The 24,220-nt window shown below is 41.6% G+C and overlaps 1 protein-coding gene across 11 annotated transcripts in view; it reads left to right on the top strand.

Moving 5' to 3' along the window:
• RAPGEF4 (Rap guanine nucleotide exchange factor 4) overlaps positions 1-24,220 on the top strand; it is a gene marked incomplete at both ends in the record, with an annotated part of 342,537 nt that overhangs the window by 256,148 nt on the left and 62,169 nt on the right. For all 11 annotated transcript variants that reach the window (XM_080719875.1, XM_080719879.1, XM_080719871.1 and 8 more), the window contains 5 exons: positions 14,568-14,652; positions 16,389-16,449; positions 19,323-19,399; positions 19,809-19,955; positions 22,142-22,257. In XM_080719875.1, coding sequence (XP_080576001.1) covers positions 14,568-14,652; positions 16,389-16,449; positions 19,323-19,399; positions 19,809-19,955; positions 22,142-22,257 — 486 coding nt within the window. The remainder of the gene's footprint in view (positions 1-14,567; positions 14,653-16,388; positions 16,450-19,322; positions 19,400-19,808; positions 19,956-22,141; positions 22,258-24,220) is intronic.

The following is a 24,220-nucleotide window of genomic DNA, read 5'->3' as shown; positions in this document are numbered from 1 at the left end:
AAGCGAGCACTTAATCACAGTTGTGTTAAGTCCTACAAAAGAAAATGCAATGTGTGTTAACACAACACGCTGTGGAGAGGCAGGTTCACCCTGGCATGGAGAGCCGTACCCTGAGCTCTGTGCAGTACACGAGCTAAGCCATCAGTAAAACCTTTGCTGAGTGAGAGAATGAATAGACAGCCCTAGCTAACGTTCCTTCAAGGGAACAGAAATGCCATTCAGTTGACCAATAATTTTGAATATCTACCAAACAGATTAAAAGAAAAATAATAATAAAATGGTTCTTGCCCCTGGGAGGGGTTGTAATCTACTGGGAGAGGCCCTCCTGAATTAGATTCAGATGGAACATTTACTCTCTGCTGTATGACATGAACATTCTTGCTTTTGCAGACAGCACTGAATTTCATGAACCCTGGCAGCCCTAAGATTCTTCAAAGAAAATTCTATTTCAGGGCTTCCCTGAAAATAATCACTGGATGGAGCTACAGGCTTTGCCAGTGTTCCAAGATGAATCATTTTGGGTGTCCCTTGGGATGTTTTTTTCTGTCTCCTCAGTTTGAAAAAATCTTGTGGACATTGGGATTGAGCCGGCAGTTCTTTTGACACTTAGATTTTCTTCCTACTGGAATGATAGTTCCCAAGAGATTGGAAAATGAAAAATTAGGAATCTAATTTTATAATTTTATGAGACAGACATTCAGACTACACACACACACACACACACACACACACACACACACACACACTTTTCCTCTCATACAGGGGACTAAAACCAAGGGCATTCTACCTTTGAGCTACACCCCTGTCCCATGCCCCTTTTTGTTTTTTGGTTTTGAAACAGGGTCTCACTAAGTTGCTGAGGCTGGCCTTGAACCTGTCATCCTCTTGTCTCAGCCTCCCAAGTACTGGGATTACAAGCATCTGTTACCACACCCAGATCACATACTCCCTTTTTTAGATCTGCTAGTAATCTTTAGAGCTGCTACTTTATTTATTTAAGTGGAAAGAAAATAAGCTTAGCTGATCAAGAATTGCCAATATAAACTACCGAAGACACCAGCTGAGCATTTTGCCCCTGGAAACTGAGGGCATGTTCAGAGGTCCTGGAAGAGTTGACTCCTTAGTGCCCAAACTGCTAAGTCACTAAGCAGTGTGGAGGCATAAGGTGCTTCGGCTTCCTGTCGACCGGGGCAAGACCCTCAGTTCTTAACTCAGTGCAGCTGCATTTTAGAACAGTCACCACTGCCAGAGGGGTTGCAGAACTCTGATAATTACTGGGAAAGAAATAACACAATATTCTTGATGAGAAGATTACTTTGAGAATTTGATTGTATAATGAAGATGTTGCTTTGAAAGGTACTTCCTATTGTTCTGAATCTGAGACTCGCTAGCCAAAAAAAAAAAAAAGTGTCACTTGTTTTGACAGGCTACTTAGAAAAATTCTCTGTTTATTACATTAACTGCAGCATTTTAACTGTCAAACTATGAAAGAATGTTCTGTAGTTTAAAAAACAGAATAGAGCTTCAGGGGGAATTTTTTGGCACACTCTTGTTGCTATTGGTATTGAAAAAAAAAAACATACATTCTGAATGTGAAATTAGCTTTTTATGTGGTGGCAGACAGAGTGACTCACAATGCCTGTCCTGGTTACACAGGTGCAGACCTGTATGGCATTTGGGGGCAAGTGCTATCCAGCAGCTGACAGTTTGACGGTGCTGTTGTTGTAGCCCCAAGACAGGGCCATCAAAAGCAGAACGAGTTCTTGGAGCTTATTGTTTTGATTTTGCTTTGTTTATAAGTCTAAGAACAAGAGGTTACCCTCCTGCAAATAGATACAGTACAATTTCCCTTCCCCACAGAAATGTTCATTTTGTCTTCAGTTGAGCAAATACTTTAGATAGGAAGCCATGGGTCAAAAGATGTGGAGTGACCAGGTAAGCAAAATATTATGAACTTGAGGCCAGCTGGATACAAAGAGACTTCGAGGATACAGGATGCTCTGGCCGTACAAGCTTTTCACCTTCTTCTTCCAAATACAGTGAGACATAATTCTTCACTGTCCTGAGTGGCCTGTCGGAGACTCAGTGTGGGAGGGAAACGAAGTAGATGGTATTTCCCAAATTGAATTCTAGATCTGCAACTCTGAAATTTCCTAAAAGCTTAGAAGCTTCCATAGTTGAGAAAGAGATAAGTCTGTTGAGCAAAGGGGAAAAAGGTAACACAAGAAAATTATGTTATTATCACCAAAAAAAAGCAGGTTCTGGAGTCTTCCAAATAGGTCCCAAACTTGAGTTCATTTTTCATGTGATAAGCTAATGTACACTACGGGCATATGGTTGAAAGGAGACAATCTAGGATGGGTCAAACGACATGAAAGAATACGGTGGGGAGGGGAAGATGGCTCATCCTTCCCTGGTGCAGGCTGCTCTGCAGGCCCGCAGTCCTGCTGGGTGAGGCAGCCCCACTGCTGTGCCAGGCACATGCTCTAGAGGACACTCAAGAGGCTCTGGATTTTCTCTTAATTAGCCGACCTTGTTTTAATAGGATCATTGTTTCTCCAAACTGTTTTTGAGGTATGAAGTTTGAAATCCTGGTAATTATAGGGGGATTTACTTCCTTGGGGAATCTTAGATTAGCAAGCCTAAATTCAGTGGTGCCCAAAGAATATACACAGTCGTGAAATCCATCCTCAGGTACTGGGCAGATGAAAAGAAAAGCAGAAGCAAAAGAGCCTGGCTTTAGGAAATAAGAAGGCTCCACCAATCCTTTCTCCACCAAACATGGCCTGTGTTTTAACTGCAAAGGCTGTTGTGCCTGGAGAGCTGGTAGAGCCTGCCTGAATTGACGATTCTCGTGAGTGGGTCTTTTCTTGGGTTTGGATTTGCCTCTCCCCTGTAAAAGCATTTTTCTCCTTTTCCCCTCATGTCTGCATGCCCAAGAAAGCAGGCATTGGATTGCTGCCATCGCTGAGGGGAAGACAGACATAGCTGCCCATTGACAGTTTAGGGTTCATTATAGAATTAGCTCAAGTTTTTATGACTTCTTATTGTTAAAAAAAAGTCAATCTATTCAGCCAGGCATGGTGATGCACAGTTGCAATCCCAGTACTTGGGAGGCTAAGGCAGGAGGATCACAGGTTCTCAGCCAGCCTCAGCTACTTAATGAGGCCTCCACAACTTAATGAAACCCTGTTTCAAAATAAATAATAAAAAGCCGAGCGTGGTAGCGCACACTTGTAATCCCCGCACTTGGGAGGCAGAGACAGGAGGATCGCGCATGTTCGAAGCCAGCTGCGTGTGCTGGCTTAGGAGACCCTGTTTCCAAATAAAAATGGAAAAATAGGTCTGGGAGTGTAGCCCGGAGGTAGAAGGGCTTCCAGGAACCCCAGTACCACCAAATAACAACAACAACAACAACAACAACAACAACAACAACAATAATAATAATAATAATAAATGGGGCTAGAGGTGTAGTTCAGAGGTAGAATGCCCCTGGGTTCCATCCCCAGTACTGCAAAAAAAAAAAAAAAAAAGTCAAAGTATTCATTGAAGGAAATTTGAAACTATTTTAAAAACTTAAAGAAGAGTAAATAACACCTGCAATCACATCTCCCAGTGATAATGACTAGTGGTGTGTGTGTGTGTGTGTGTGTTGTGTAATGCTAGGGATGGAACCTAATGGTCTTATACTTCTGGGTTATACCCCTGGCCCTATTTTATTTTATTTTTTATTTGTAAACAGGGTCTTGCTAAGTTGATGAAAGCCTCACTAAGTTGCTGAGGCCAGCGTCAAACTTGTGATCCTCCTGTCTCAGATTCCCAAGTACGAGGATTACAAGTGTGCACCAGTATACCCAACCAATAATTACTATTAACATTATGCTGTGCATTTCTATGGTAATTTTTATTTCCTTTATTTTTATTTATTTATGTATTTGTATTGGTGCATTGTAATTATACAACACAGTGAGGTTAAGTGTGACAGAAACATACATGCACATAGCAGTTGGTATGTTTTACATTTAGTGATATGTTACTCTCTCTTCAACATAAATATTCTTTAAGGCTGGAGTTTTAAAATAGGTGCAGGACAATATGTCCTCAGTGCCCCATAATGCATCATTCATCTGTGATGATTGGATGTTATGTTGATTCTCAAACTCTTTTTTTCTTTTCTTTTTTTTTTTTTATGTGTGGTACTAGGGATGGACCTCAGGGGCATTCTACCTCCAAGCTACACCCTCAGACCTATTTTTTATTCTTTATTTTGAAACAGGGTCTCACTGAGTTGCAAAGGGCCTCACTGAGTGGCTAAGGCGGTCCGTGAACTGTGATCTTCCTGTCTCATCTTTCCAAATTCTGGGATTACATGCATGTGCCACCACACCTGGCTAAGCCCTTTCTTCTTAAGAGGAAAAACTAATATTATTTTGGTGCTCTTCTTGTCAGAACAAAGAAATAGCTCCTTACCCTGCAGAAGCAAAAGAGTGTGGGTAAGACCAGAAAGATGTTGAGAAGGTTTCCACAGAGAAGAATAAGCTCATTTACCCTGGTGGAGTTTCCATATCAGGCCTCCCTGTCAAGTAAGGTGGAGGCCAGATTAAATGTGATATGCCCTCTCTGTACTTTAGATGTCATTTATAGCCATTAGGACACCATTGAAGAGCTTTAAAGAGAGGTATGATATGGTCAGATTTGCAGTAAAGCAGCTTCTCTGCTATCTGTAGAGATAGCACATGCTTTAAAACTCCAGCCTTAAAGAATATCTATGTTGACAAGAGAGCAACATATTAAATGCAAAACACACCAACTGCTATGTACACGTGTTTCTGTCGCACTGAATCTCATGTGCTAACCCAAGGGGCCAAGACTAAAGACAGCCAATTTGTTTTGTTTTGTCTTATGATAATGGGGGTTGAACCCAGAACCATTCTACCTCCAAACTACACCCCCAGCCCTATTTTATTTATTTGTTTGTTTTTTATTTGAAACAAGGTCTTGCTAGGTTGCTGGGAGTCTCACTAATTTGCAGACTGTTTTTGAACCTGTGATGCTCCTGTCTCAACTTCCCAAGTACAGGGATTACAGGCATGCACCACCATACCCTGCTAGCCAGTTATTATTATGAATTTAAAGTTCTGTTTTGAAAATTTAATGACAGCATTTGAGATCCGTGCATTTGATCCAAGAACCTGCTAAATAAATTGAAAGTTATACTGAACCCAACCGTCCAGGATTCTGTTGTTAACAATTTGCCATTAACTCATCTAACATCTCCAGGTTACAGATCCCCTTCAGCTATACAATGAATTTCATAATGTCTGCTTATCCTTTCCTACTTTCCAAAGGGATTATAAATGTAAACATAAATGCTACTGTATTTAATCAGAGCCAACATTTATTAAGCATCTGTGTGCTAAGCACTGGGCTAAACAATTATTAGGTTCTTTCAACAAAACTAAATTAGTATGCTTCCATTTTATAGATTAGAAAACAGAGGTATAGGCTAAGTCAGTTGCCAATGTTTTTCCAGAAAATGTTGGACTCAGGATTTGACCCAGGTCTGTCTGACCCCAGAGCCTGTTTCCTTCCTTCCTTCCTTTCTTTTTTTTTTTTTTTTTTTTTTTTTTTTTTTTTTTTTTTGGTGGTACTGGGTGGGGTTCCTGGAAACCCTTCTACCTCCGAGCTACACTCCCAGACCTATTAACAGGGTCTCTTAAGCCAGCAAGGCTGGCTTCGAAGCAGCACGATCCTCCTGTCTCCACTTCCCAAGCACAGGGATTACAAGCGTGTGCCACCATGCCCGGTGAGCCTGTTTTCTTTGCCGTGCCCTGGTCCTTAAAGGATTCAGAATGACTTCATTGCTTTGTGTTTTGAGCACTGGTGAGGAAAGATATCACAGATATCAGATTTTAAAGTTATTATAGACTAACCTCAACTCATTAATACTGCACAGATCTAGAATAAAGTATACCATCTATTCATTAAATTATTACTATATAGAATGATATATAAATTTACCATATATTGTAGGGGGGGGGAATCTTCCAGTTTGGGAGACACCTGGCTGTGCCACTGATATATAATGGGTTATGATGATGTTGAAGGTTATTCTGTCCTGGGAAAATTATATGTTTCTGAAGACCATAATTTATTTGTTTTTATCCTATGTCCTGAACTCTGCTATGTATTGTTAGCAGCAGAGTCCAAATGGCCATGTAGGTCTAAAGTTTTAAAACCCACTGTCAATACTAGTTCTGCAGAAATGAAGTACTTTATGACCCATGTCACAAGATTAAATACAGGGTACCCAGTTAAATTGGGTTTTAAAGATGAACAATGAATAATTACATATATGTAATGTATATTTATATGCTTCAGACAGCATTTTTATTGGCTAAATCAGGCACCCAACTTAGGATAATTAATTGGTTTCTCTTCACAGCCCTCTTGCAGAGTTTTTGGAAAACTTAGTGTAAAAGTAACCTAGAAATGACTAACAACCCACAGCCCTGGGAGGAGTCAACTTAATCCATACAAACCCTCCAGCTAGAACCACAAACAAAACTTAGTAACTAATATTTGAATAGCATGATATAGTTTAGATGGTGATCTCACATCTGTCACCTCTTTGAACCACTAAATAACTCTACAAACTAAGAAGGACTCATTTCAACCCACTATATATAGAAGAGGAAATTGAGCCTAGTAGAAACCAAGTGCCTTTCTTTTTCTTTTTCTTTTTTCTTCTTTTTTCTTCTCTACATGCCTCAAGTTTGTCCTTCCTAGTAGACTGGCTGAATAAACAGTGAAATGCCCCCCCCAAAAGATGTTTTTTCTGCCCTTAATTAAAAATTGTTTACAAAGAAAAAGTAATGAAACATCCATGTAGCACCTCCTGAAGACAGTTGGCGTTTTCCATTTCACATGTGTGTCTCATACCCAGAAGTAGAGTGTGAACTATATAACCTGACACCGTCTAAATTTATTAGCTCTTCTTGACTTACTGTTTAGTTGTTTCAAAGGAAAATATTTGTATGTGTATCTTTTAAAAGGTTTAATGTAAATCTTCTAGAGTGTCCTTGTAAAAACACTCTTGCTGGAGGAATGTTGGGTATTTTCAGTTTCTAAACATGATCAAACCTCATTGTCCTAAAGATACTCAGGGATCAGAATGCCTGAATTTTGGAACCCTTATCCCATGTCCCACCTGGATGGCTTCATTTCTCACAAATATTCTTAATGCATTTGACCCTTATTGCAGATATAAACTGCATAGCTTCTAATTTCACAAATAAGCCAAGAATCTTTGTCTACCCAGACTTTGGTACCAAATTGCATCAAATAATTCCAAGAAGAAAGAACTGAGAAGGCACTTCAGTATCTAATCATCAGGCTTCTGGAATGTCCTGACACTTAAGAAGCAGGGTATTGGGAGGTGAAGGAAAAAAATGCTTTTCTAGACACCAAAAAAAAAAAAAAAAAAAAAAACCCACCAAACTTTCTTTAAGAAAAATGGAAGAGAAGAGATCTTTTTGAGGTCTTAAGAGTATTAGAAAGCTTAGAAGTGACTTATAAGGATGAGAATCAGGTAGGTTGAAATGAAGTCTCACATAAAAAAAATAAAGCATTCTCCCCTGCTCCTAAAAGAGACAAAGCATTCTTAAAATTTTGAAGCTTGGCCATGGCTTATGTAGATGTCTGTAACATTGACTTTTCTGGATATTTTCCCCCATTTACCAAGGTCTACGAGGTGGTAGGTCTACAGGAACTGTGTGATTTACTTTCTCAACTGCATATTTTACCCCTGGCCATGCTAGTGTGCTGCTTGGTGGCTGCATGAACCCCTCATTTCATCCACGTTCCAGTAACTGAGGCGCTCTGTCTCTGACCTTGATAAATTCCTTGATGAAACGGTATTTACCAGCAGCTTCCAATCTCACCTGAGCCCTCCCATTCTCTAATGTCTAAGCTCCTTCCCCATCCATCCCCGTTTATTATCTTGTCTGTAACTAGACATTGCTGCCAGAACGCATCCCCTGCAGAAACTAGGCCTTTCCACAGCGGGATCCAACAAATCCACATCAATGTGGCGCCACGCAGATTTGTAAAGAAGCAGGGATGCCTGATACCTCTCCCTGTGACATCTGGAGAAGGACAAGTAAAGACCAGGTACATTCGCCAGCTGCCACTCAGAGCAGCCAGAGAGTCAATTCACTTCCCCGGCCTTGTGGGTTACCCTTATGAAGGTCCCTGGGAGTGATCTCCCGCTCGGGCCCCTGTTCCCTTTCCTCTTGAAAGCCTAATTGCCTTCAGTCCTTGGGACCCTTTCATTACTGTTTGAACAGGCTGGGGGCTGATTCCTAGGATCTCTTCTTCATTTTTTCCTCCTGTCACCCCCGTAAAGACCAAAGCATGAAAGGTGCGTAATGCCACCATTTGCCATGAGAAGCTGGCTTTCAGATGTGGCTTTGTTCAGTGATTGCAGTAGGGGATGCTAAGGTTTAGATGTTCCCTGGTGCTCTTTGAGGGGTGGGGGTAGATCAAGGGGAGAACCTTTGTCTGAAGCCCGAGTGGAGAGCGAGCCTTCCCTGAGACACTAGATGGCACAGTGAGCTGGCTTTCCTTGGGAGAGGCGGAGCTTGTTGCTGTGACTGCTGCTGCAAACACTAGCATTCACCGGGCCAGATGAGGGGCTCACGTTTGGATTTGCTTTGATGCCCATGGCTTGGCCAGGCTGACTCCTGTTCTGTCTGGCCTCCTCCCTGGGATTCACCTCAATTTTCAAACATAATGACATATTGAGGTCCCTGAGGGACAGGGTCCTGGCTCCAGGCAAACCCCTCGTGAATGTTTTTGTTGCTTTGTGAATTGCAAATTGGCTCTTTTTTAAAGTAAGTCTCTTCATTCCTTGCTGCCCAACTCCTGCCACCCCATTCAAACACTTGCTTTAAACAGGACCAAAAAGTCCCTTGCTGCCTGGGTGGATTGCCGATGGCAGCAGCCTGCCCTGTGATGTCCCTGGCTGCTTCAGACCACAGGGTTGTTTTTTTTTGTTGCTCCCATGTTTTGCCTTCTTCCCTTTCATTTTGAATGTTGTTTAAGACTTGGGGACTAACCTACTTTTAGACATGGTCCCATTCCATTTCAGAGGGTTGCTGAGGATTTCCCTATGGCCTCTGGTGAACCCCTGTGGAAGTAATCTCTTAGGGTTGGTTACTGATGAATGGATGGGGGTGTGGGGGCACTGACTGTTACGCAGGTGTCTATGTGGGGTGACTGTGGCACCCTGCAGAGGCTCCCAGGAAGGGCCTGGGTGTTGACCCTGCACTGAGGCATGTTTCCCAGCAGGCGTTGCTTTATGAGAGGTCAGTGGAAGGCAGGCAGGCTGAAGCCACCCTCTCACCAAATACACAGGATTTCCCAGGAATGGAGCCATTCCATGACCCTCCTTCTAGGGAACCTGCTGCTCCTTTTTCTCCCTTATGTCTTATTTCTCAGACATTCTACTCTGGTCTGCTTTCTATCATCTAAGAATTCCTAAAGCTTTCTGGCCCGCCAGTAGCACTCCTTCATGGCGTGTGGTAATGGTGATACTTTGTTTTCCATCATGTGGCAGACAAAAGCCTCTGGCCCAAAAGGAGCCCCCAGCCCAGCAGGTACTGCTGGCTGATCTTGGACAGTCTCCTCTGCTCAGGCCCCCACAGACCTTGACATAGACTGAGTGACTTCAGCTGGTCTAAGATGGTAATAACTGGGTGAGCAAATCTGTAGTTGCCGGGAAAATGAGCCTTTTCTATCATTTTATGGGATTTAGAGTAAGAGATGAGGCGCTTCATTTTTATTCTATCTTCTCCTTCTTTTAGTGATTACAATATCCTCCTTTTTTATGGAGATGATTTATGGATGCCTGAAATTGTTTATACTAATTTAGATTACTAAATTTTTTTTTTTTTTTTTTTTTGGTGGTGGTGGTACTGGGGTTCCTGGAAATCCTTCTACCTCCGGGCTACACTCCCAGACCTATTTTTATACTTTTATTTAGAAATAGGGTCTCTTAAGCCAGCGAGGCTGGCTTCAAACCTGCGTGATCCTCCTGTCTCCGCCTCTCAAGCGTGGGGATTACAAGCGTGCACTACCACGCCTGGCACTAAATTTTTTATACCTAATACTATACACTATTTTCCCGAGAGATATTATATCTGTGATTAGGTTTGTAAATAAGACATAGTAAAAGGTTAACAATAACAAATAATAAAATCGACTGATTATAATAATTTATTACAAGTTATTTAAAATAATTTCCAGAAATTATTTCCAAATTTTTATTTCCAAATAATTATTTTATTTCCAAATAATTATTTCCAAATTATTTCCAGAAATAAAATGACTTATTTCTGGAATTTTTTGTGTAGTTTTTTGGACCTCCATTGGCTACAGGTGACTGAAACCATGGAAAGCCAATTGCAGATAAGGGGAGACAACCATAACTATGTGCCACGACATAAATCAAAGTGATCTGTGGACACCATGTCACACTTAACCCTCAGTGGGAAGGATATCAAAGCATAAGCCCCCATTTTCCTCAGGCTGCAAAACAAGAATTGGTCTATGGTACTGCTGCCATCTACCCTATTGGTGAGGACTCTCTGCATGTTCCTCTGATGAGCCATGATGAACGCCCACCTGATAATAACAGCATCCTGCATTTGTGCTATATTTCCAGTATATACTTCAGGTGCATTAACTAATTTGACCTTTAGAGCAATCCTGTTTAGTTTTGTTTTTTTTTTTTACAGATGCTGAAACAAAGCGTTAGACCAGTTGAGCAACTAGATATTTCATGATTAGATCTCAATCCAGTTTCTGCTTCTAATCCAGTGCCCTTTGCCCTTTTATACTGCTCCTCTTGAACAGTGTAGAGTTAGGAATGTTTAACCAAATAACATGCATCAGAGTACACTCCAAATTACCATAGCAGCCAGGCACCTTGGCACATGTCTGTAATCTCAGTACTTGGGAGGCTGAGACAATAAATAGGATTGCAGGTTCAAGACCAATCACAGCAACTTAGCAAGACCCTTATTCAAAATTAAAAAAAATTAAAAAGCTGGAGTGTAGCTCAGATGTTGAATTCCCCTGGCTTTGATCCTCTAGTACCCACCCTCCTTTCCCAATACTATGGCAATAGGACTGTGTGCCGTGAAAAATAAAGGTTGGTGAGGCTGTTACCTAGGAGCAGTGATGTCTGAGCTGGGCTGGGGACAGAAAGAAATATTGTAGGTTAAGGAAGGGGGATGCAGAAACTTGTAGAGGCCTAAAAAGGCATAGTGTCCTTGAGAAACAGAGAGGTGCCTAGAATAGCTGAGCAGAGAGTGTGGCTATGAGGGAGGGTGGAGAGTGAGGAGCAGAAGATTAGTCTGGAAAAGTAAGTTCAAGATCTGACCGGAAGAACCCTCTGTGGTAATGGCAGAACATTTGTGGATAGATCAAGCTTGGAGTCCCTGTGGGCTAAGAAAACATGACCAGGAAGCCACTGGAGCTCAAGGATGCTATTTAGAGATGAAGATGTAGGTCTTCTCCTAGGCAGATGGGAGTTGAAGGTTTTCCCAGGGGCAGAAGGTGGAACAGAGCCTTAAGGCAGGACACAGAATGAGAGGTGGGAGGGACCGGCATTGAGAGGACATGATTAGAAAAGCAAGAAGCAGGCAGAGAAGGCAGAGAGGGAGGAAGGAAGAGAGAAAAGAGTGCCCGGCAGCGCTCAGGGGTGCAGCTTCTCCACGCTCTGGTGCAGGTCCTAACCCTCGCTGGAATGACTCAAAGGTCAGCCTAGAACCACTGTGTCAAACTTTTGGTATAGTGCATTGAGGCTCTGACAATTCATCATATCTTAAATCTGGGGTAAAATGTAACTATTTGAATATAACAAGATTCATAGATTCTAAAGATTCTGCTTGAAGAAAAGCTCTGTGAGTTCATTAATACGGATTTCATATTGATGTCATATAAACATTCCTTCTAAACACAGAGATGCTCCCAAAATTCTACGTTTGAGTCTATTAAGATTTGGGAGATGAGTTTTAAGCCTTTGTTTTTCTGGTAGAGTTTTTCTCCTCCTCCCATCACAGCCCACCGGGTAGAGGTGCGAAGGAGACTCGGTGACTGTTTTCTCCTTTAGTCACCCGGCTAGAAGAGTTCCGTGCTATTCACAGCTGATGTCAAGTAGCAAGAACAGCAGGGCTGCTCCTTGTGCAGGAGAGCCGTAATCCTCTTATGCTTACCTTGAGACACTCACGTTCCCCGCCCCTGTGGTAGATGAACAGAGGTGACTCCATTGACTTTTAAATCCCCAAGGGTCCTAGTTTCCAAATCCCCATGTCTAAGTCAAGTAGTAGATGAGGCCTCTTGCTGAGGAGGCCTGGCTCCTTTGGAGCCCCCATGGCCACAGCTTTTATCATGTCTTTCTGGGACCCATACTTTCTGGGTTCCACCATTAAGCACTAGATTGGTGTGCAGTTGTGTCCTTCTGTGGGGATCCTTAGGAGGAGGTGACCCTGGCTAACATCTCCCAGGTCATAGATGTATAGTATCTGTCTTTGTGCCATCAGGATTAGGAAATAGATCCTCCGTTGGTTCTATGAGAAGGAAATCACATTCTTTGGTTCATGTTAAAGCTGTCCTTGGGAAGGTAATGCGCAAAGTATACGGTTTTCATCCTCCACCTAGCTCCCACTAGATCTGTTTGCTTCCCCATGTGATAATATGTTTGCAAAATTACTTTGTCCTGTTAACTATCTTAGAATATTTACAATTCAGTTCTGATCGCCCAGCTTGCTGATCCAATAATTGACTAAACCCTGGATATAACTTGCTGAACCAAGTGTCATATTTTACTTGTAAGGTTGTTTAACTTCCTGTGCAAGGGTTTGAGTTTTTAATATCACTTTGCTAGATTTTCTTTTCGCTCACACAAATAAACATATAGGGATCTTTACTGCTCCCTTTAGCTCTCACTACATCTATCTTAGAAAGGAGTTGTCACCAGTGTTCAGATGAGACTGAACCTCTGCCCTCACGTGGATGGTGAGTGGTGACACTGAGATGATAATTTGATCTTTGGAATCTAGATACTTTGCTCAGTTCAGTATACCTACCTTCCCTAAGTTGGATTTTTTTTTTTACCATGAAACATTTTAAAAATTACAATTTTAATTCTGATGGAATACCATCAGAAGCTCATTAAATATTAAATGTTTAATAGAGAATAACACTGAACAATATCAAAAATTGCTGAAATTTTAGGACAACGTGCATAAACTAGACTGATGAATACTGTGGAATAAGTAATGTGTATGACTGCAGCAACTTGCTGAGTGTAAATACTGCCTGTCCATCACTGTACAGATTGTCTCTTAGTTCACTTCCTAGCACTCTCAGGACTAAAAATACATTGGTTTATAATTTTCATAAACATTAGTCAGAGTTCTTTATATTGCAGAGAACAACAAAAAATCCAAATTACTTTCCAGTCATATATCTTTTAATATAATTAAGCACTCTTGGTTATTCCAAATAATTAAAGGCACAAAAGATAATTAGAAATTCACTCCGTCTTCTCATGCCAAAAATGTCCCTAAAAAACCCATACCCCATTCATATTGTTTTCTAGATGCTGAGGATGGACCCAGGGGGCATTCTTCCTCCAAACTCTAACCCCAGCCCTTTTCCATTTTGAAACAGGAACTCTCTAAGTTGATAAAGATTTCACTAAGTTGCTGAGGCTGGTCTTGAACCTATGATTCTCCTGTCTCAGTTTCCTAAGCACTGAGACTACAGGTGTGTGCCACCATGCCTGGATCCATACTCCCTTCTTTAAAGACATATAACTAATTTTGTAATAAGTTTTAGAATTTAGGAAAACTTTACCCAGACTAATTAACCTGTCATGGAAGGTGGTAGACCATAGAAAAGAGTTTGAGAAATGTAGAAATGAGTCTTTCTTTTCTTCTCTCTCACCACTCCTAGATACAACTGTTCATCTTCTTACCTCCTTAGGGCTAGATAAGAAAATGTTGAGTCTATACATATCATATATTTTAGTTCTCTTGAAGAAGCATAATACATAACTCAAGGCAATAGCAACAGCAACCATACTATTTTGTTAGGCTAGGATATCACACAGCATCCCAAGGAATTTGGATCCATTGTCACATTGATTAAACCAATTGTCCCTGGTGGTGTAAAGAGGCAAGTTTTGTCATTATTGATTAAAGTGGTAATAAAGAGTAAATCCTTAGATTTGTTACCTGCAAAGAGGTAGTGAGATTAGAGGGGATGGGATCCTGTGCCCCTCAGATTCCTTCTATCAAGGTCATGCATTGCATTTCGAAAATCCCTTTGGGGATTAGAATGGCACACTCTTGCCCTCTGCTGACATCTTTTTACATGGAAGACATCCCCGAGCACATTACTGACCTGGGAAAAATTTCCATATGTAAAGCCTGAGTGGTGATTTTTTTTTCTTTGATTTATTTATTTTATTTTATTTTTTATCTTTTTCTTCATAGGCCTGGGCAGAGGACTGTGGATGACCTGGAGATTATCTATGAAGAGCTCCTTCACATTAAAGCCTTATCCCATCTCTCTACCACAGTAAGTTGTGTCTCACCAGCTAGTCAGGGGGACTTTGAGTTACATGTGCTGTTAGGACTGGAGGAGAGGAGACAGAGTAAGGGGAACCTGAATTCTACCTCACTTATCATCCCTGCTCCCTCTTATGAGATGCTAAATACGTTATGCACAAGAACAGTCACCAAAGGGGTCAAGTTATTAACAGTTACCCATGCGCCCTAAACCTCAAACCAGGCTGATGTTGATAGGATTAGAACATAGGCTTCTTCCTTCCAAATCTAAATATCAGATCCTGAACAATCAGACAAGAGAGCTAGGCCTTGGGAGGGGCTCCAAAACCCTTCTTTACCAATGGAGCAGAGGGAGCAAGGAGAGAAATCTCAGTGCCCGGTCCTTTCCAAAGGATCAGCCCCAACCAAGCTTGCTGCCCTATTAAGGAAGGAAGCTATCCGTTCAAGGGAGCATCGTCCATTAAGAAAGGCCAGGGTACAAAACACTCATCTACCCACTCATCAAACTTGGCCCAGGGCTGTATCTGATTCAGAACTTTGACCTGATTAAAATTTTTAGGAGAGAAAAATGTTACCCTCTGAATAGGTATAGAAACATCTCACATAGGAATATAATTTTCAAGCAGTGCAAATCTCCTATATGCTAATAACTCAAGAAGAAAGAAAAGAGAAAGAAGAAATGGTTTCAACTTTCACAGATTATATGCTGAGGCCCCTGGGCAATGGCTGCCTGCCTGACACAGCTTTCATCACCAGCTCACAGTGGTGATGCTGTACTCTGGGAGTGGCAGTGCCTACTAGTCCCTGTGTGGAGGAAGGGTCGCTGTGGAAAGCAGAGGCAGTTGCCACAGCCCCAAGGAGCAGAGCTCTAAGCCAACCTCCCTTCAGTCCAGAGGGGGGTGCCTCCACGGTCTCCCTGCTTCCAACTGCTGGAGATCTGAAACTTAACTGCTCCCAGGACCATCCAAGCACCCCTCCCTTCAGCCTCTGCCCTGTCATCCTTGTTTTGTGTGATGGGGTAGGTCTAGGGCCAGGAGCCTCACCAGGACAGGAGATATATGTCTGTAGAGGCAGGCAGCTGAGACTTCCCTGGCCTCAGGAAGGGAGAACTCTCTCCCTACTGGTGCTCCAGGTACCTAGCATGCCCCTGTCTTGACTTCCCCAGTCTTGGTGGAATTGAGAACACGGTGAGTAGGCTTTTATCCCTGAAATTCCAGGTCTCTGGGCACTTTGGAAAATTGTGTTTACCTCATTCTTAGGGAGCTAGCATTATCACTTGAGAACATAATTTGGAAATTTTTCGAACATTAGAATTTTAGCTATCTAGGACTAATTTGGAATTTTAGCCATCCTGGAATATAAATCTGCTCACCTATTTTTTTCATGTTTAAGACATGGAACTTTCCAGCATGTTGCAGTGATGCATTATGAGCCACTAATAGCAAAATATATTGTAGATGACTCACCTTTCACCCCAGGCAAGAGAGAAATAAGGTAACTGGTTGGCAAGACATGCAGCCAATGTTTTAAACAGTGTCTAAGGACATATGTATGGATTAGCTATAATCTTTTCTGTACGCATAGCTTGTGTGCAGGCTTTGAGAGGCTGGCAGCAAATCTAATAGAAGTGGTTCTGAATGAGACCAGCAACAGGCACCTGAGAAGGCGGCATGGGACCAGTTGTTGCTGTGCCCACAGGGGCACCAGTTTTTCAACCCCCCAAGCCTGTCTTTCTTTTTCTCCTAGGTGAAACGGGAGTTAGCCGGTGTTCTCATTTTTGAGTCTCATGCCAAAGGAGGAACCGTGTGTAAGTGCCCCCTCCCTCCCCAGCACAGGCCACAGAAACCGATACAGAAGCTCCCTCGTCGGCCCGGCTCACCAGGCAGGATGTCATGTGACACTTGGGTTTTTCTGGACCTGTCATCATTCCAGCACATGTCGATTAATCTGAAGGAGGTGGCTTTCTAGTGCCTGCCTGGCACTAGATTGGCAGAATCCCACTCTTCCCCTACCCTGCTTGATCCTGCTGTTTAAAGGGAGTGGGTGACATTTCTGCTCCTGAGGCAGGGCCCTGGGCAATGCCTTTCACGATGACTTCATTTCAATTTATGGCTTTGGAAGAACAAATCTGCTTCTTGAAATTGCTAGCTCTGATAACATATTTCTTTTCTTTCCTTTCCTTTTTTTTTTTTTTTTTTTTTTTTGAGAGACTAGGGATGCAACCCAGAGGCATTCTACCTCCAAGCTACACTCCCAGCCCTAATTTTTATTTTGAAACAGGGTCTCACTAAGTTGCAGAGGGCCTCACTAAGTAGCCAAGGATGGCTACCCACCTGCGATCTTCCTGTCTCAGCCTCTCAAGTACCAGGATTAGAAGCGTGCGCCACCACTCCCGGCTCTGATGACGTTTAAATTATCATCTTTTGTGTTTCTTTCCTTCCTTCCACTGTAGAGCCTAAGCCAGAAAGATTGTCTTTGCCCTCAGTTCTCATGCCATGTTAATAGATAGTGCTCTCCAGAATCCAAGTTGTACTTTAGTTCTGTGATTGTATTTTGAAGCAAGAAATTGAAGTTTGAATAGATGAGAACAATATGATTAAATTGGCATTTGCCATTAGTTCAACAAAATCCTTTTCAAAGAACAGGTTAATGACCCAGTGAAGCCAGGAAATGCCGCCCTCTCTCTCTAATCTCTCTTGCAAAATTGTGAGAAACATCAGCATGCTAAAGCTTCTCAGAGGTTTGGCAATAAAAAATGATCACTGTATTTAAACTGACACTTCCTAGACCTAGTGCGACACAAAACTCTTTTTAAATGGACACTGACTGAGTTTCCAGGAGACATTTTGGAATGCCTTGCTCTTTCTTAGGCTGCACTGTTATCGTCAAATAAACCAGAAATATGAGTTATAAAAGCAAAAAAAAATTTTTTGGTGGTACTGGGGTTCCTAGAAGCCCTTCTACCTCCAGGCTACACTCCCAAACCTATTTTTCATATTTTTATTTGGAAACAGGGTCTCTTAAGCCAGCGAGACTGGCTCCGAACCAGCGCGATCCTCCTGTTTCCGCCTCCCAAGCGCCGGGGATTGCAAGCGTGCGCCACCACACCCAGCTAAAAGCAAAAAGTTTTATTTATTTATTTATTTTATTTTTTTGCGGGTCTGGGGATGGAACCCAGGGGCATTTGACCTCCGAGCTACACCCCCTGCCCTATTTTTTATTCTTTATTTTGAAACAGGGTCTCACTGAGTTGCAGAGGGCCTCACTAAGTAGCTGAGGCTGTCCGTGAACCGCGATCCTCCAGTCTCAGCCTCCCGAATGCTGGGATTACAAGCGTGCGCCACAACACCTGGCAAACAAAAAGTTTTCAAAATTGTCTCTTGCAGTGTTTTGGGGCTGGGGGTGTAGCTCAGGGGTAGAGCTTGTGCTTTATATGCATGAGGCCCTGGGTTCAATTCATGGCACTGGGGGAAAAATTTACTTTCAGACACCAAAAGTAGTATTTCTGATATTAATATCTATTTTATCAAGCATGTTAAGTCTTTACATTTTAGGGTTCTCTCTATTATTTTTTATTTTTATGGTCACTGGTGACTTACAGTGTCATTTGCATTTTTTTGTGTGTGGTACTGTGGATGGAACCCAGGGGCATTCTGCCTCCAAACTACACCCCTAGCCTATATTTTATTCTTTATTTTGAAACAGGTCTCACTGAGTTGCAGAGGGCCTCACTAAGTAGCTGAGGCTGTCTGTGAACCACGATCCTCCTGTCTCCCCCTCCCAAATGCCGGGATTACAAGTATACGCTTTGTTTGCATTTCTCTCATTCCAGCTAATTGTTTTTATTATGAGATCTTTAAATGTCTCACATAATGGAACATATTACAAATGCCTTTTTAATAATCAAAAACTCCCATTATGGCCGGGCATGGTGGGGCACTCTTGTAATCCCCGCCCTTGGGAAGCAGAGACAGGAGGATCACACAGGTTCGAAGCCAGCCACGCTGGCTTATGAGACCCTTTTTCCAAATAAATAACTATATATTATATATATATAATAGATCTGGGAGTGTAGCCCAGAAGTAGAAGGGTTTCCAGGAACCCCAATACCATACACAAAAAAACCCTCCCATTATGCCACATTTTTTCAAAAATGAAATTGCCCACTTCCAGTTGAAGTCTCTTATTTTCCCCATTTATCCTGTTTTTCTCTTTCCTTTCTGGGGGTATTCCCTACCCTGCTTGCACTGCTTATTCCAACCCATTTTTTTAAATGTAGATATATATCTATAAACAAAATGTAATGCTGATTTTATGTTTTCAAACTTCATGTTGCTGGTCAGATTACTTTTAAAATCTATTTTCTATGGCATAATGTTTTGATGAATTGTGGGGGAATCGTGCATTCCTTTAAGAAATGGGTTGCTAGCAAATTGATATCTGGTTTAAAAAAAAACTGTCTTTCAGGGCATAGCAAGTAGCTCAGTATTTCTCTTCTTTTGATGTTCTATAGAAAGAGAAATAATAATTCCACCTGAATAAGTTAGCATTTGCCAGTAATTTTTTTGTATTTTATGTATGCGTAATTCTGAGGACTTAAAAATGATGATTTGATAAGCTGTAATTTGTATTGATGTGCTTCTATTCTTGTCATAAGTCTTTTCATCTTTTTGTGTCTAGTGTTTAACCAGGGGGAAGAAGGTACCTCCTGGTACATTATTCTAAAAGGATCGGTGAATGTAGTCATTTATGGCAAGGTATATATATATATATATATATATATCTTTTTCTCTTTAAAACTTCATTATATTTCATTAAGTAGCGTGGCTCTAAGTATTAACATTGTAGTGCTACAATTAAACCTGCAACAACATTACTCAATGTAGAAAAGACATCATCACATCTTTAATCATAAATTTTCTCAATTATTGTACTCAGAGTCATATCATACTTTGTGGAGTTCATCTCCTTAGCAGTTATAACGTATGGATTTAAAATGGGTCATAGGCCATATTACTCAATGAAGGAAAATTAAACATTACTAAATTATATAATCCTATGTGGGCATTGCTAGGTACCGTTATTATGCACAGTATTTCGGGGAAGGGGTCTTGGGAGGCTGGTGGGTGTTTACTCTGCTTTCTCTGAATGTGCTGCTCTCTGCAGGGCGTGGTTTGCACCCTGCACGAGGGAGATGACTTTGGGAAGTTAGCACTAGTGAACGATGCTCCTCGAGCTGCCTCTATCATCCTGCGAGAAGATAATTGCCATTTCTTACGAGTTGACAAGGAGGATTTCAACCGGATCCTGAGGGTGAGTCCAGGGCAAAGTGGATAAAGCAAAGAGGGCCGTTGCATTTTTCCCTTTCCCGGCTAAGCAGAGATCTGAGTGAAGTGTTAATGGAGCAGCCCTGTGATGGATGGATGCTCGGGGACCAAAGGGGTTTGTTGTGAAATGGACATGTTCAGCGTGCTGGGTGCATCTGGGCTGAAGAGGTAATAATCCGGTAAAGCTGCAAGCATAGGATGCTATGCTGGGCCAAATGCCACCACACACATCCAAACTGGCCATGAGAATTGACGATAAACAGCAATTGCCTTGGAAACATGTCAGAGTCTCAGAAGTTTTCTGAGGCATCCTAGTACCCCTTTCTGTGTCCTACCCCTTTCTCCAGCACAGTGGCAGTGTCTCTGCCCCACACCTTTCTCTATCCTGGACTTCCTCCTGCCCACCTCCTAACTCTCCCTAAGTCAAACCCTTTCTCATATCATTACACGTTCTCTTGATTCATTGAAGGATTGCTTAATAATGGAAATTAACACCAGTCATGGTGTTAATTATTACATTTCCAACCAGATATTTTTATTTCAAGTTCTTTATCCCAAATTGTTTTAAACCAAAGGAGCTTGAGACATTGGCAAGTAGGTGATGATAATTGGGGTGGTGGAGGGAGTTGGAAAATTGTACTTCAAGTTGCTTTGGAAGATGAAGCCACATTATGCTTGTCAAGGTATAATGAGAGCATAGAGTGTTTAGAAGAAACAATCACCAGTCCTCTCCCACCATGCCATCCCCAGTCCCTTGGGAGGAAGGCTCACCCAGCTTAGGCTGGTACAGGCCTGATTATGAACCACCGAACATTATGACAGTGTCCCATCATCCTGGTCTCTCGTCCTTAGAGTCCCAGGTCCAGTTCACCTGGGAAGCCATGCTCTCTAGGAGGGCTCTGCCCTCTTCTCTCCCCTGGTGGCTCCCAGAGAGGCCTCTGACTTCCCTCTCCTTCTGTAGGACAGCTGTCCCTGAACTGCCTGGAACACCTCTGATGTAGCACTTCTGCAAGCAAGTTAGTAATGCATTGCCATAATGCAAGACCAAGTGAAATTTGTAACATTTAATAATATAGGAATAATAATACATGGAATTTGATCTGGTTCTTTCTTAAATGGTCTGGTAAGACTGAGGCCACAAGTTGAGGGAAAGCACATTAAAAAGTTCAAATTAATTGCCAGGTGAGGTGGTGCACACCTGTAATCCTAGTACTTGGGAGGCTGAGACAGGAGGAGCACAGATTCAAAACCAGCCTCAGAAACTTAGCATAACCCTATTTCAAAACAAAAAATAAAAAGGCTTGGGGTATAGCTCAGAGGTAGACTACCCTTGGGTTCAATCCCAGTACCGCAAAATTTTTTAAATTACTTAATATTGAATTTTGAAATAAACTTTATTAACTCTTTAACGCATATGTACACAGAGTTTAAACTTACCTTATGAAAAAATCCTTATAAGAATCAGATCGAGCTGGGCATGGTGGCACACACTTGTAATCCTAGTGTGTGCCTGAGAGGCTGAGATAAGAGGATTACAGATTGAAGACCAGCCTCAGAAATTTATTGAGACCCTATTTCAAAGGGTTGGAGCTGTAGCTTGGAGGTAGAATGCCCCTGGGTTCAATGCCTAGTACAAAAACAAACCAAAAAAAAAAAAAATAGAAAAATAGATTTGGACCATTCATCATTGATAGAATCCGTAGGGTCACTTAAAATAATTGAAAAAGGCTTTTTAACACATATCAGAATGATTTTCTAGAAAACAATATTTTCATTAGAAACGAATGTGCCACTCATAAGAAAACTAAATATACTCAGAAGAAAACAGAGCTTTGGCAAGGCTGATTTTTATTTGCCATATATTTTATGAAGAATAGATCCCCCCCATTCTCCTGCTGTACCACTCTCTCTCAAAGGCTTCTCAGAGCAAAACTACACCACTCTCTGCTGTTTTTCTGAATCTGGGGTAAAAGCAGACTTTTTAAAAAACACAAGCCTCAAACCTCATCTGGTCCTCTCTGACCGTTCCAGCCCTTGACTTTGAAAATGACTTAATTTGTAGACGCAACAATTAGCATCACAAGTAGCAAATGAGTTTCTGAAGCATTTGAAATTTTTTTCATTGTCTGAGTAAACGGCAGCATCTGTATGTGGTGTAATTTGTATTTGCAGGACGTTGAGGCGAATACAGTCAGGCTTAAAGAACATGACCAAGATGTCTTGGTGCTGGAGAAGGTCCCAGCGGGGAACAGAGCTTCTAATCAAGGAAACTCACAGCCTCAGCAAAAGTATGTTTGCATCCAACACTCTAATTGCCAGACTATGATTAACCTTTTCACATGGCATCATCATTTCCACAATAGCATGTTCTCCTTTTTTGTGGAAGATGGCAGTGTATGTGTGATTCTTTTTCTCTCTCTGTTGACTAATCGCACATCTTGTGGGGTATAATGTATCCATTTCTGGCACTGCATCAAGCTTGGTGCTGCTCGAGTTATGCGGGAACGCATATTCTCCCACTCTAAAATCCCCTCCCCGGGCACACCATTCAACGGTAATAGCTTTGGAACAAAAGGCAGGAGCGAGACAACAGGAGCAGGTACGCCAGGCGGCTCAGAGGTGCGGCCCCTTGGTGATGAGACTGTTTGGTAGGGGACTGTCAGATGGAGTCATCAAGTGTTTTCATCTGGCTATCGGAATGAGTGTTTGATGGGAACCCAGACTTCAAATATAAAACAGGCTGTTGATTGTAGCCCAGAAACCTCCATTTGGCCTCATTCTTCCTTACTTATGCCTGCCGATGATGGTTCAAGGGAACTGGCTTCCTGTTCCCTGCTCTCCTGTCTAACTGTTGTCTTTTTCAATATGTCTGTGTTCCATTTCAAGTTTTGCTGCAACTGGTCACATGAGGCTTTTTCCTTATAGTGTAGACACTTGAGTGGTAAGACAGGAGAAGTGGAAATGTGGCTCCGAGAGATCATTGCACATCACAGAATCTAATTTTTAAAATAAAAATTATTTTTAAATCTGAGTATAATAGAAACACAAATTCTGTATCTTAAAAAACGTTACCGAATAATACATCGAAAGAGAATGCATCCCAAGGAATTTTCCTATGTTGCTAAGTGAGCTTCTGCCTATCAGAATACTCACCATAACTGATGGATTTATTGTTTAGACTAGAAGCCTAAGGCTTATTTCATCTAGATGAATCAATATATTTACAAAGAAAGTAGAAAGAAACATTAAATAGCCACAGTATAGTTTTCAGATGTTATCTATTCCATTTGACAGCCCCTTTTAAGAGATGGAAAGATTTGAGCTCAGAGAAGCAAGTGACCTCCCCAAGGTCTTAAGGCTTGTAATGGGACAGCTTGGACTCAAGTTCAGCTTGACCATTTTCATACCTGGGCTCCTTCTGCCCCTCAGCTTGCAATTGCCAAGTAGGACTGTTGGTCTTCTGTGCCCACAGGTCCATACCTACACATCCAGCCAAACTGGAAACAAAAATATGTGGGGAAAAATTATCTATACTAAACATGTATGGACTTTTCTTCCTTGTCATAATTTCCTAAACAATGTAGTCTAACAGCTATTTACATGGCATTTACATTGTATTGGACATTATAAGTAATCTAGAGATTATTTAAATCACAGGGTAGGAGGTGCATAGGTTATATGCAAATACTGTGACATTTTATATTGAGGACCTGAGCATCTATGGATTTTGATATCTATCTCTGGGGCTCCTGGAACTAATCCTCCCAGATACTGAGGGAGGACTCTATATGAATACTATATCCTCAACACTATATAGTAAATGTTGCAAACTAATCATTTCAAAAGGGCTGCATAAAAAACTATCCTTTCACTTATAAAGCTCCAAAATTACACTCCATATTTCTTTATTATTTTTTTTTACTACCACCCATTCTTAAAAGTGTTGTTGCCCAAATGTTTTTAACAGCTGTCCTTCTAGCCCACAGAGGAGGATGAGAATGAAAACTTTTTTTTTTAATGTGAAGTTGGGGATTCGAACTTTATTTTTTAGTTCCTTTAAATATAACTAGATGATTTTATAGTGGCTTGTCAGCATTTGTTAATATCTCAGATGTCTCATGAAAATGATACTACTTGAAAAGGTGAGCGTTAAGAATTTTTTCTTAACTTTGAAACTTTTGATTAAGGCCCCTTTCCTTCCTCTCTTTCTGTCATGGAGGAGAAGCAAAAGCATGTGCTTGTTACAACATC

The sequence above is a fragment of the Muscardinus avellanarius genome, assembly GCF_963383645.1.
Source record: "Muscardinus avellanarius genome assembly, chromosome: 2".
NCBI lineage: Eukaryota > Metazoa > Chordata > Mammalia > Rodentia > Gliridae > Muscardinus > Muscardinus avellanarius.
The sequence above is the reverse complement of the archived record's forward strand: the minus strand, read 5'-3'. Positions and strand labels throughout refer to the sequence as shown.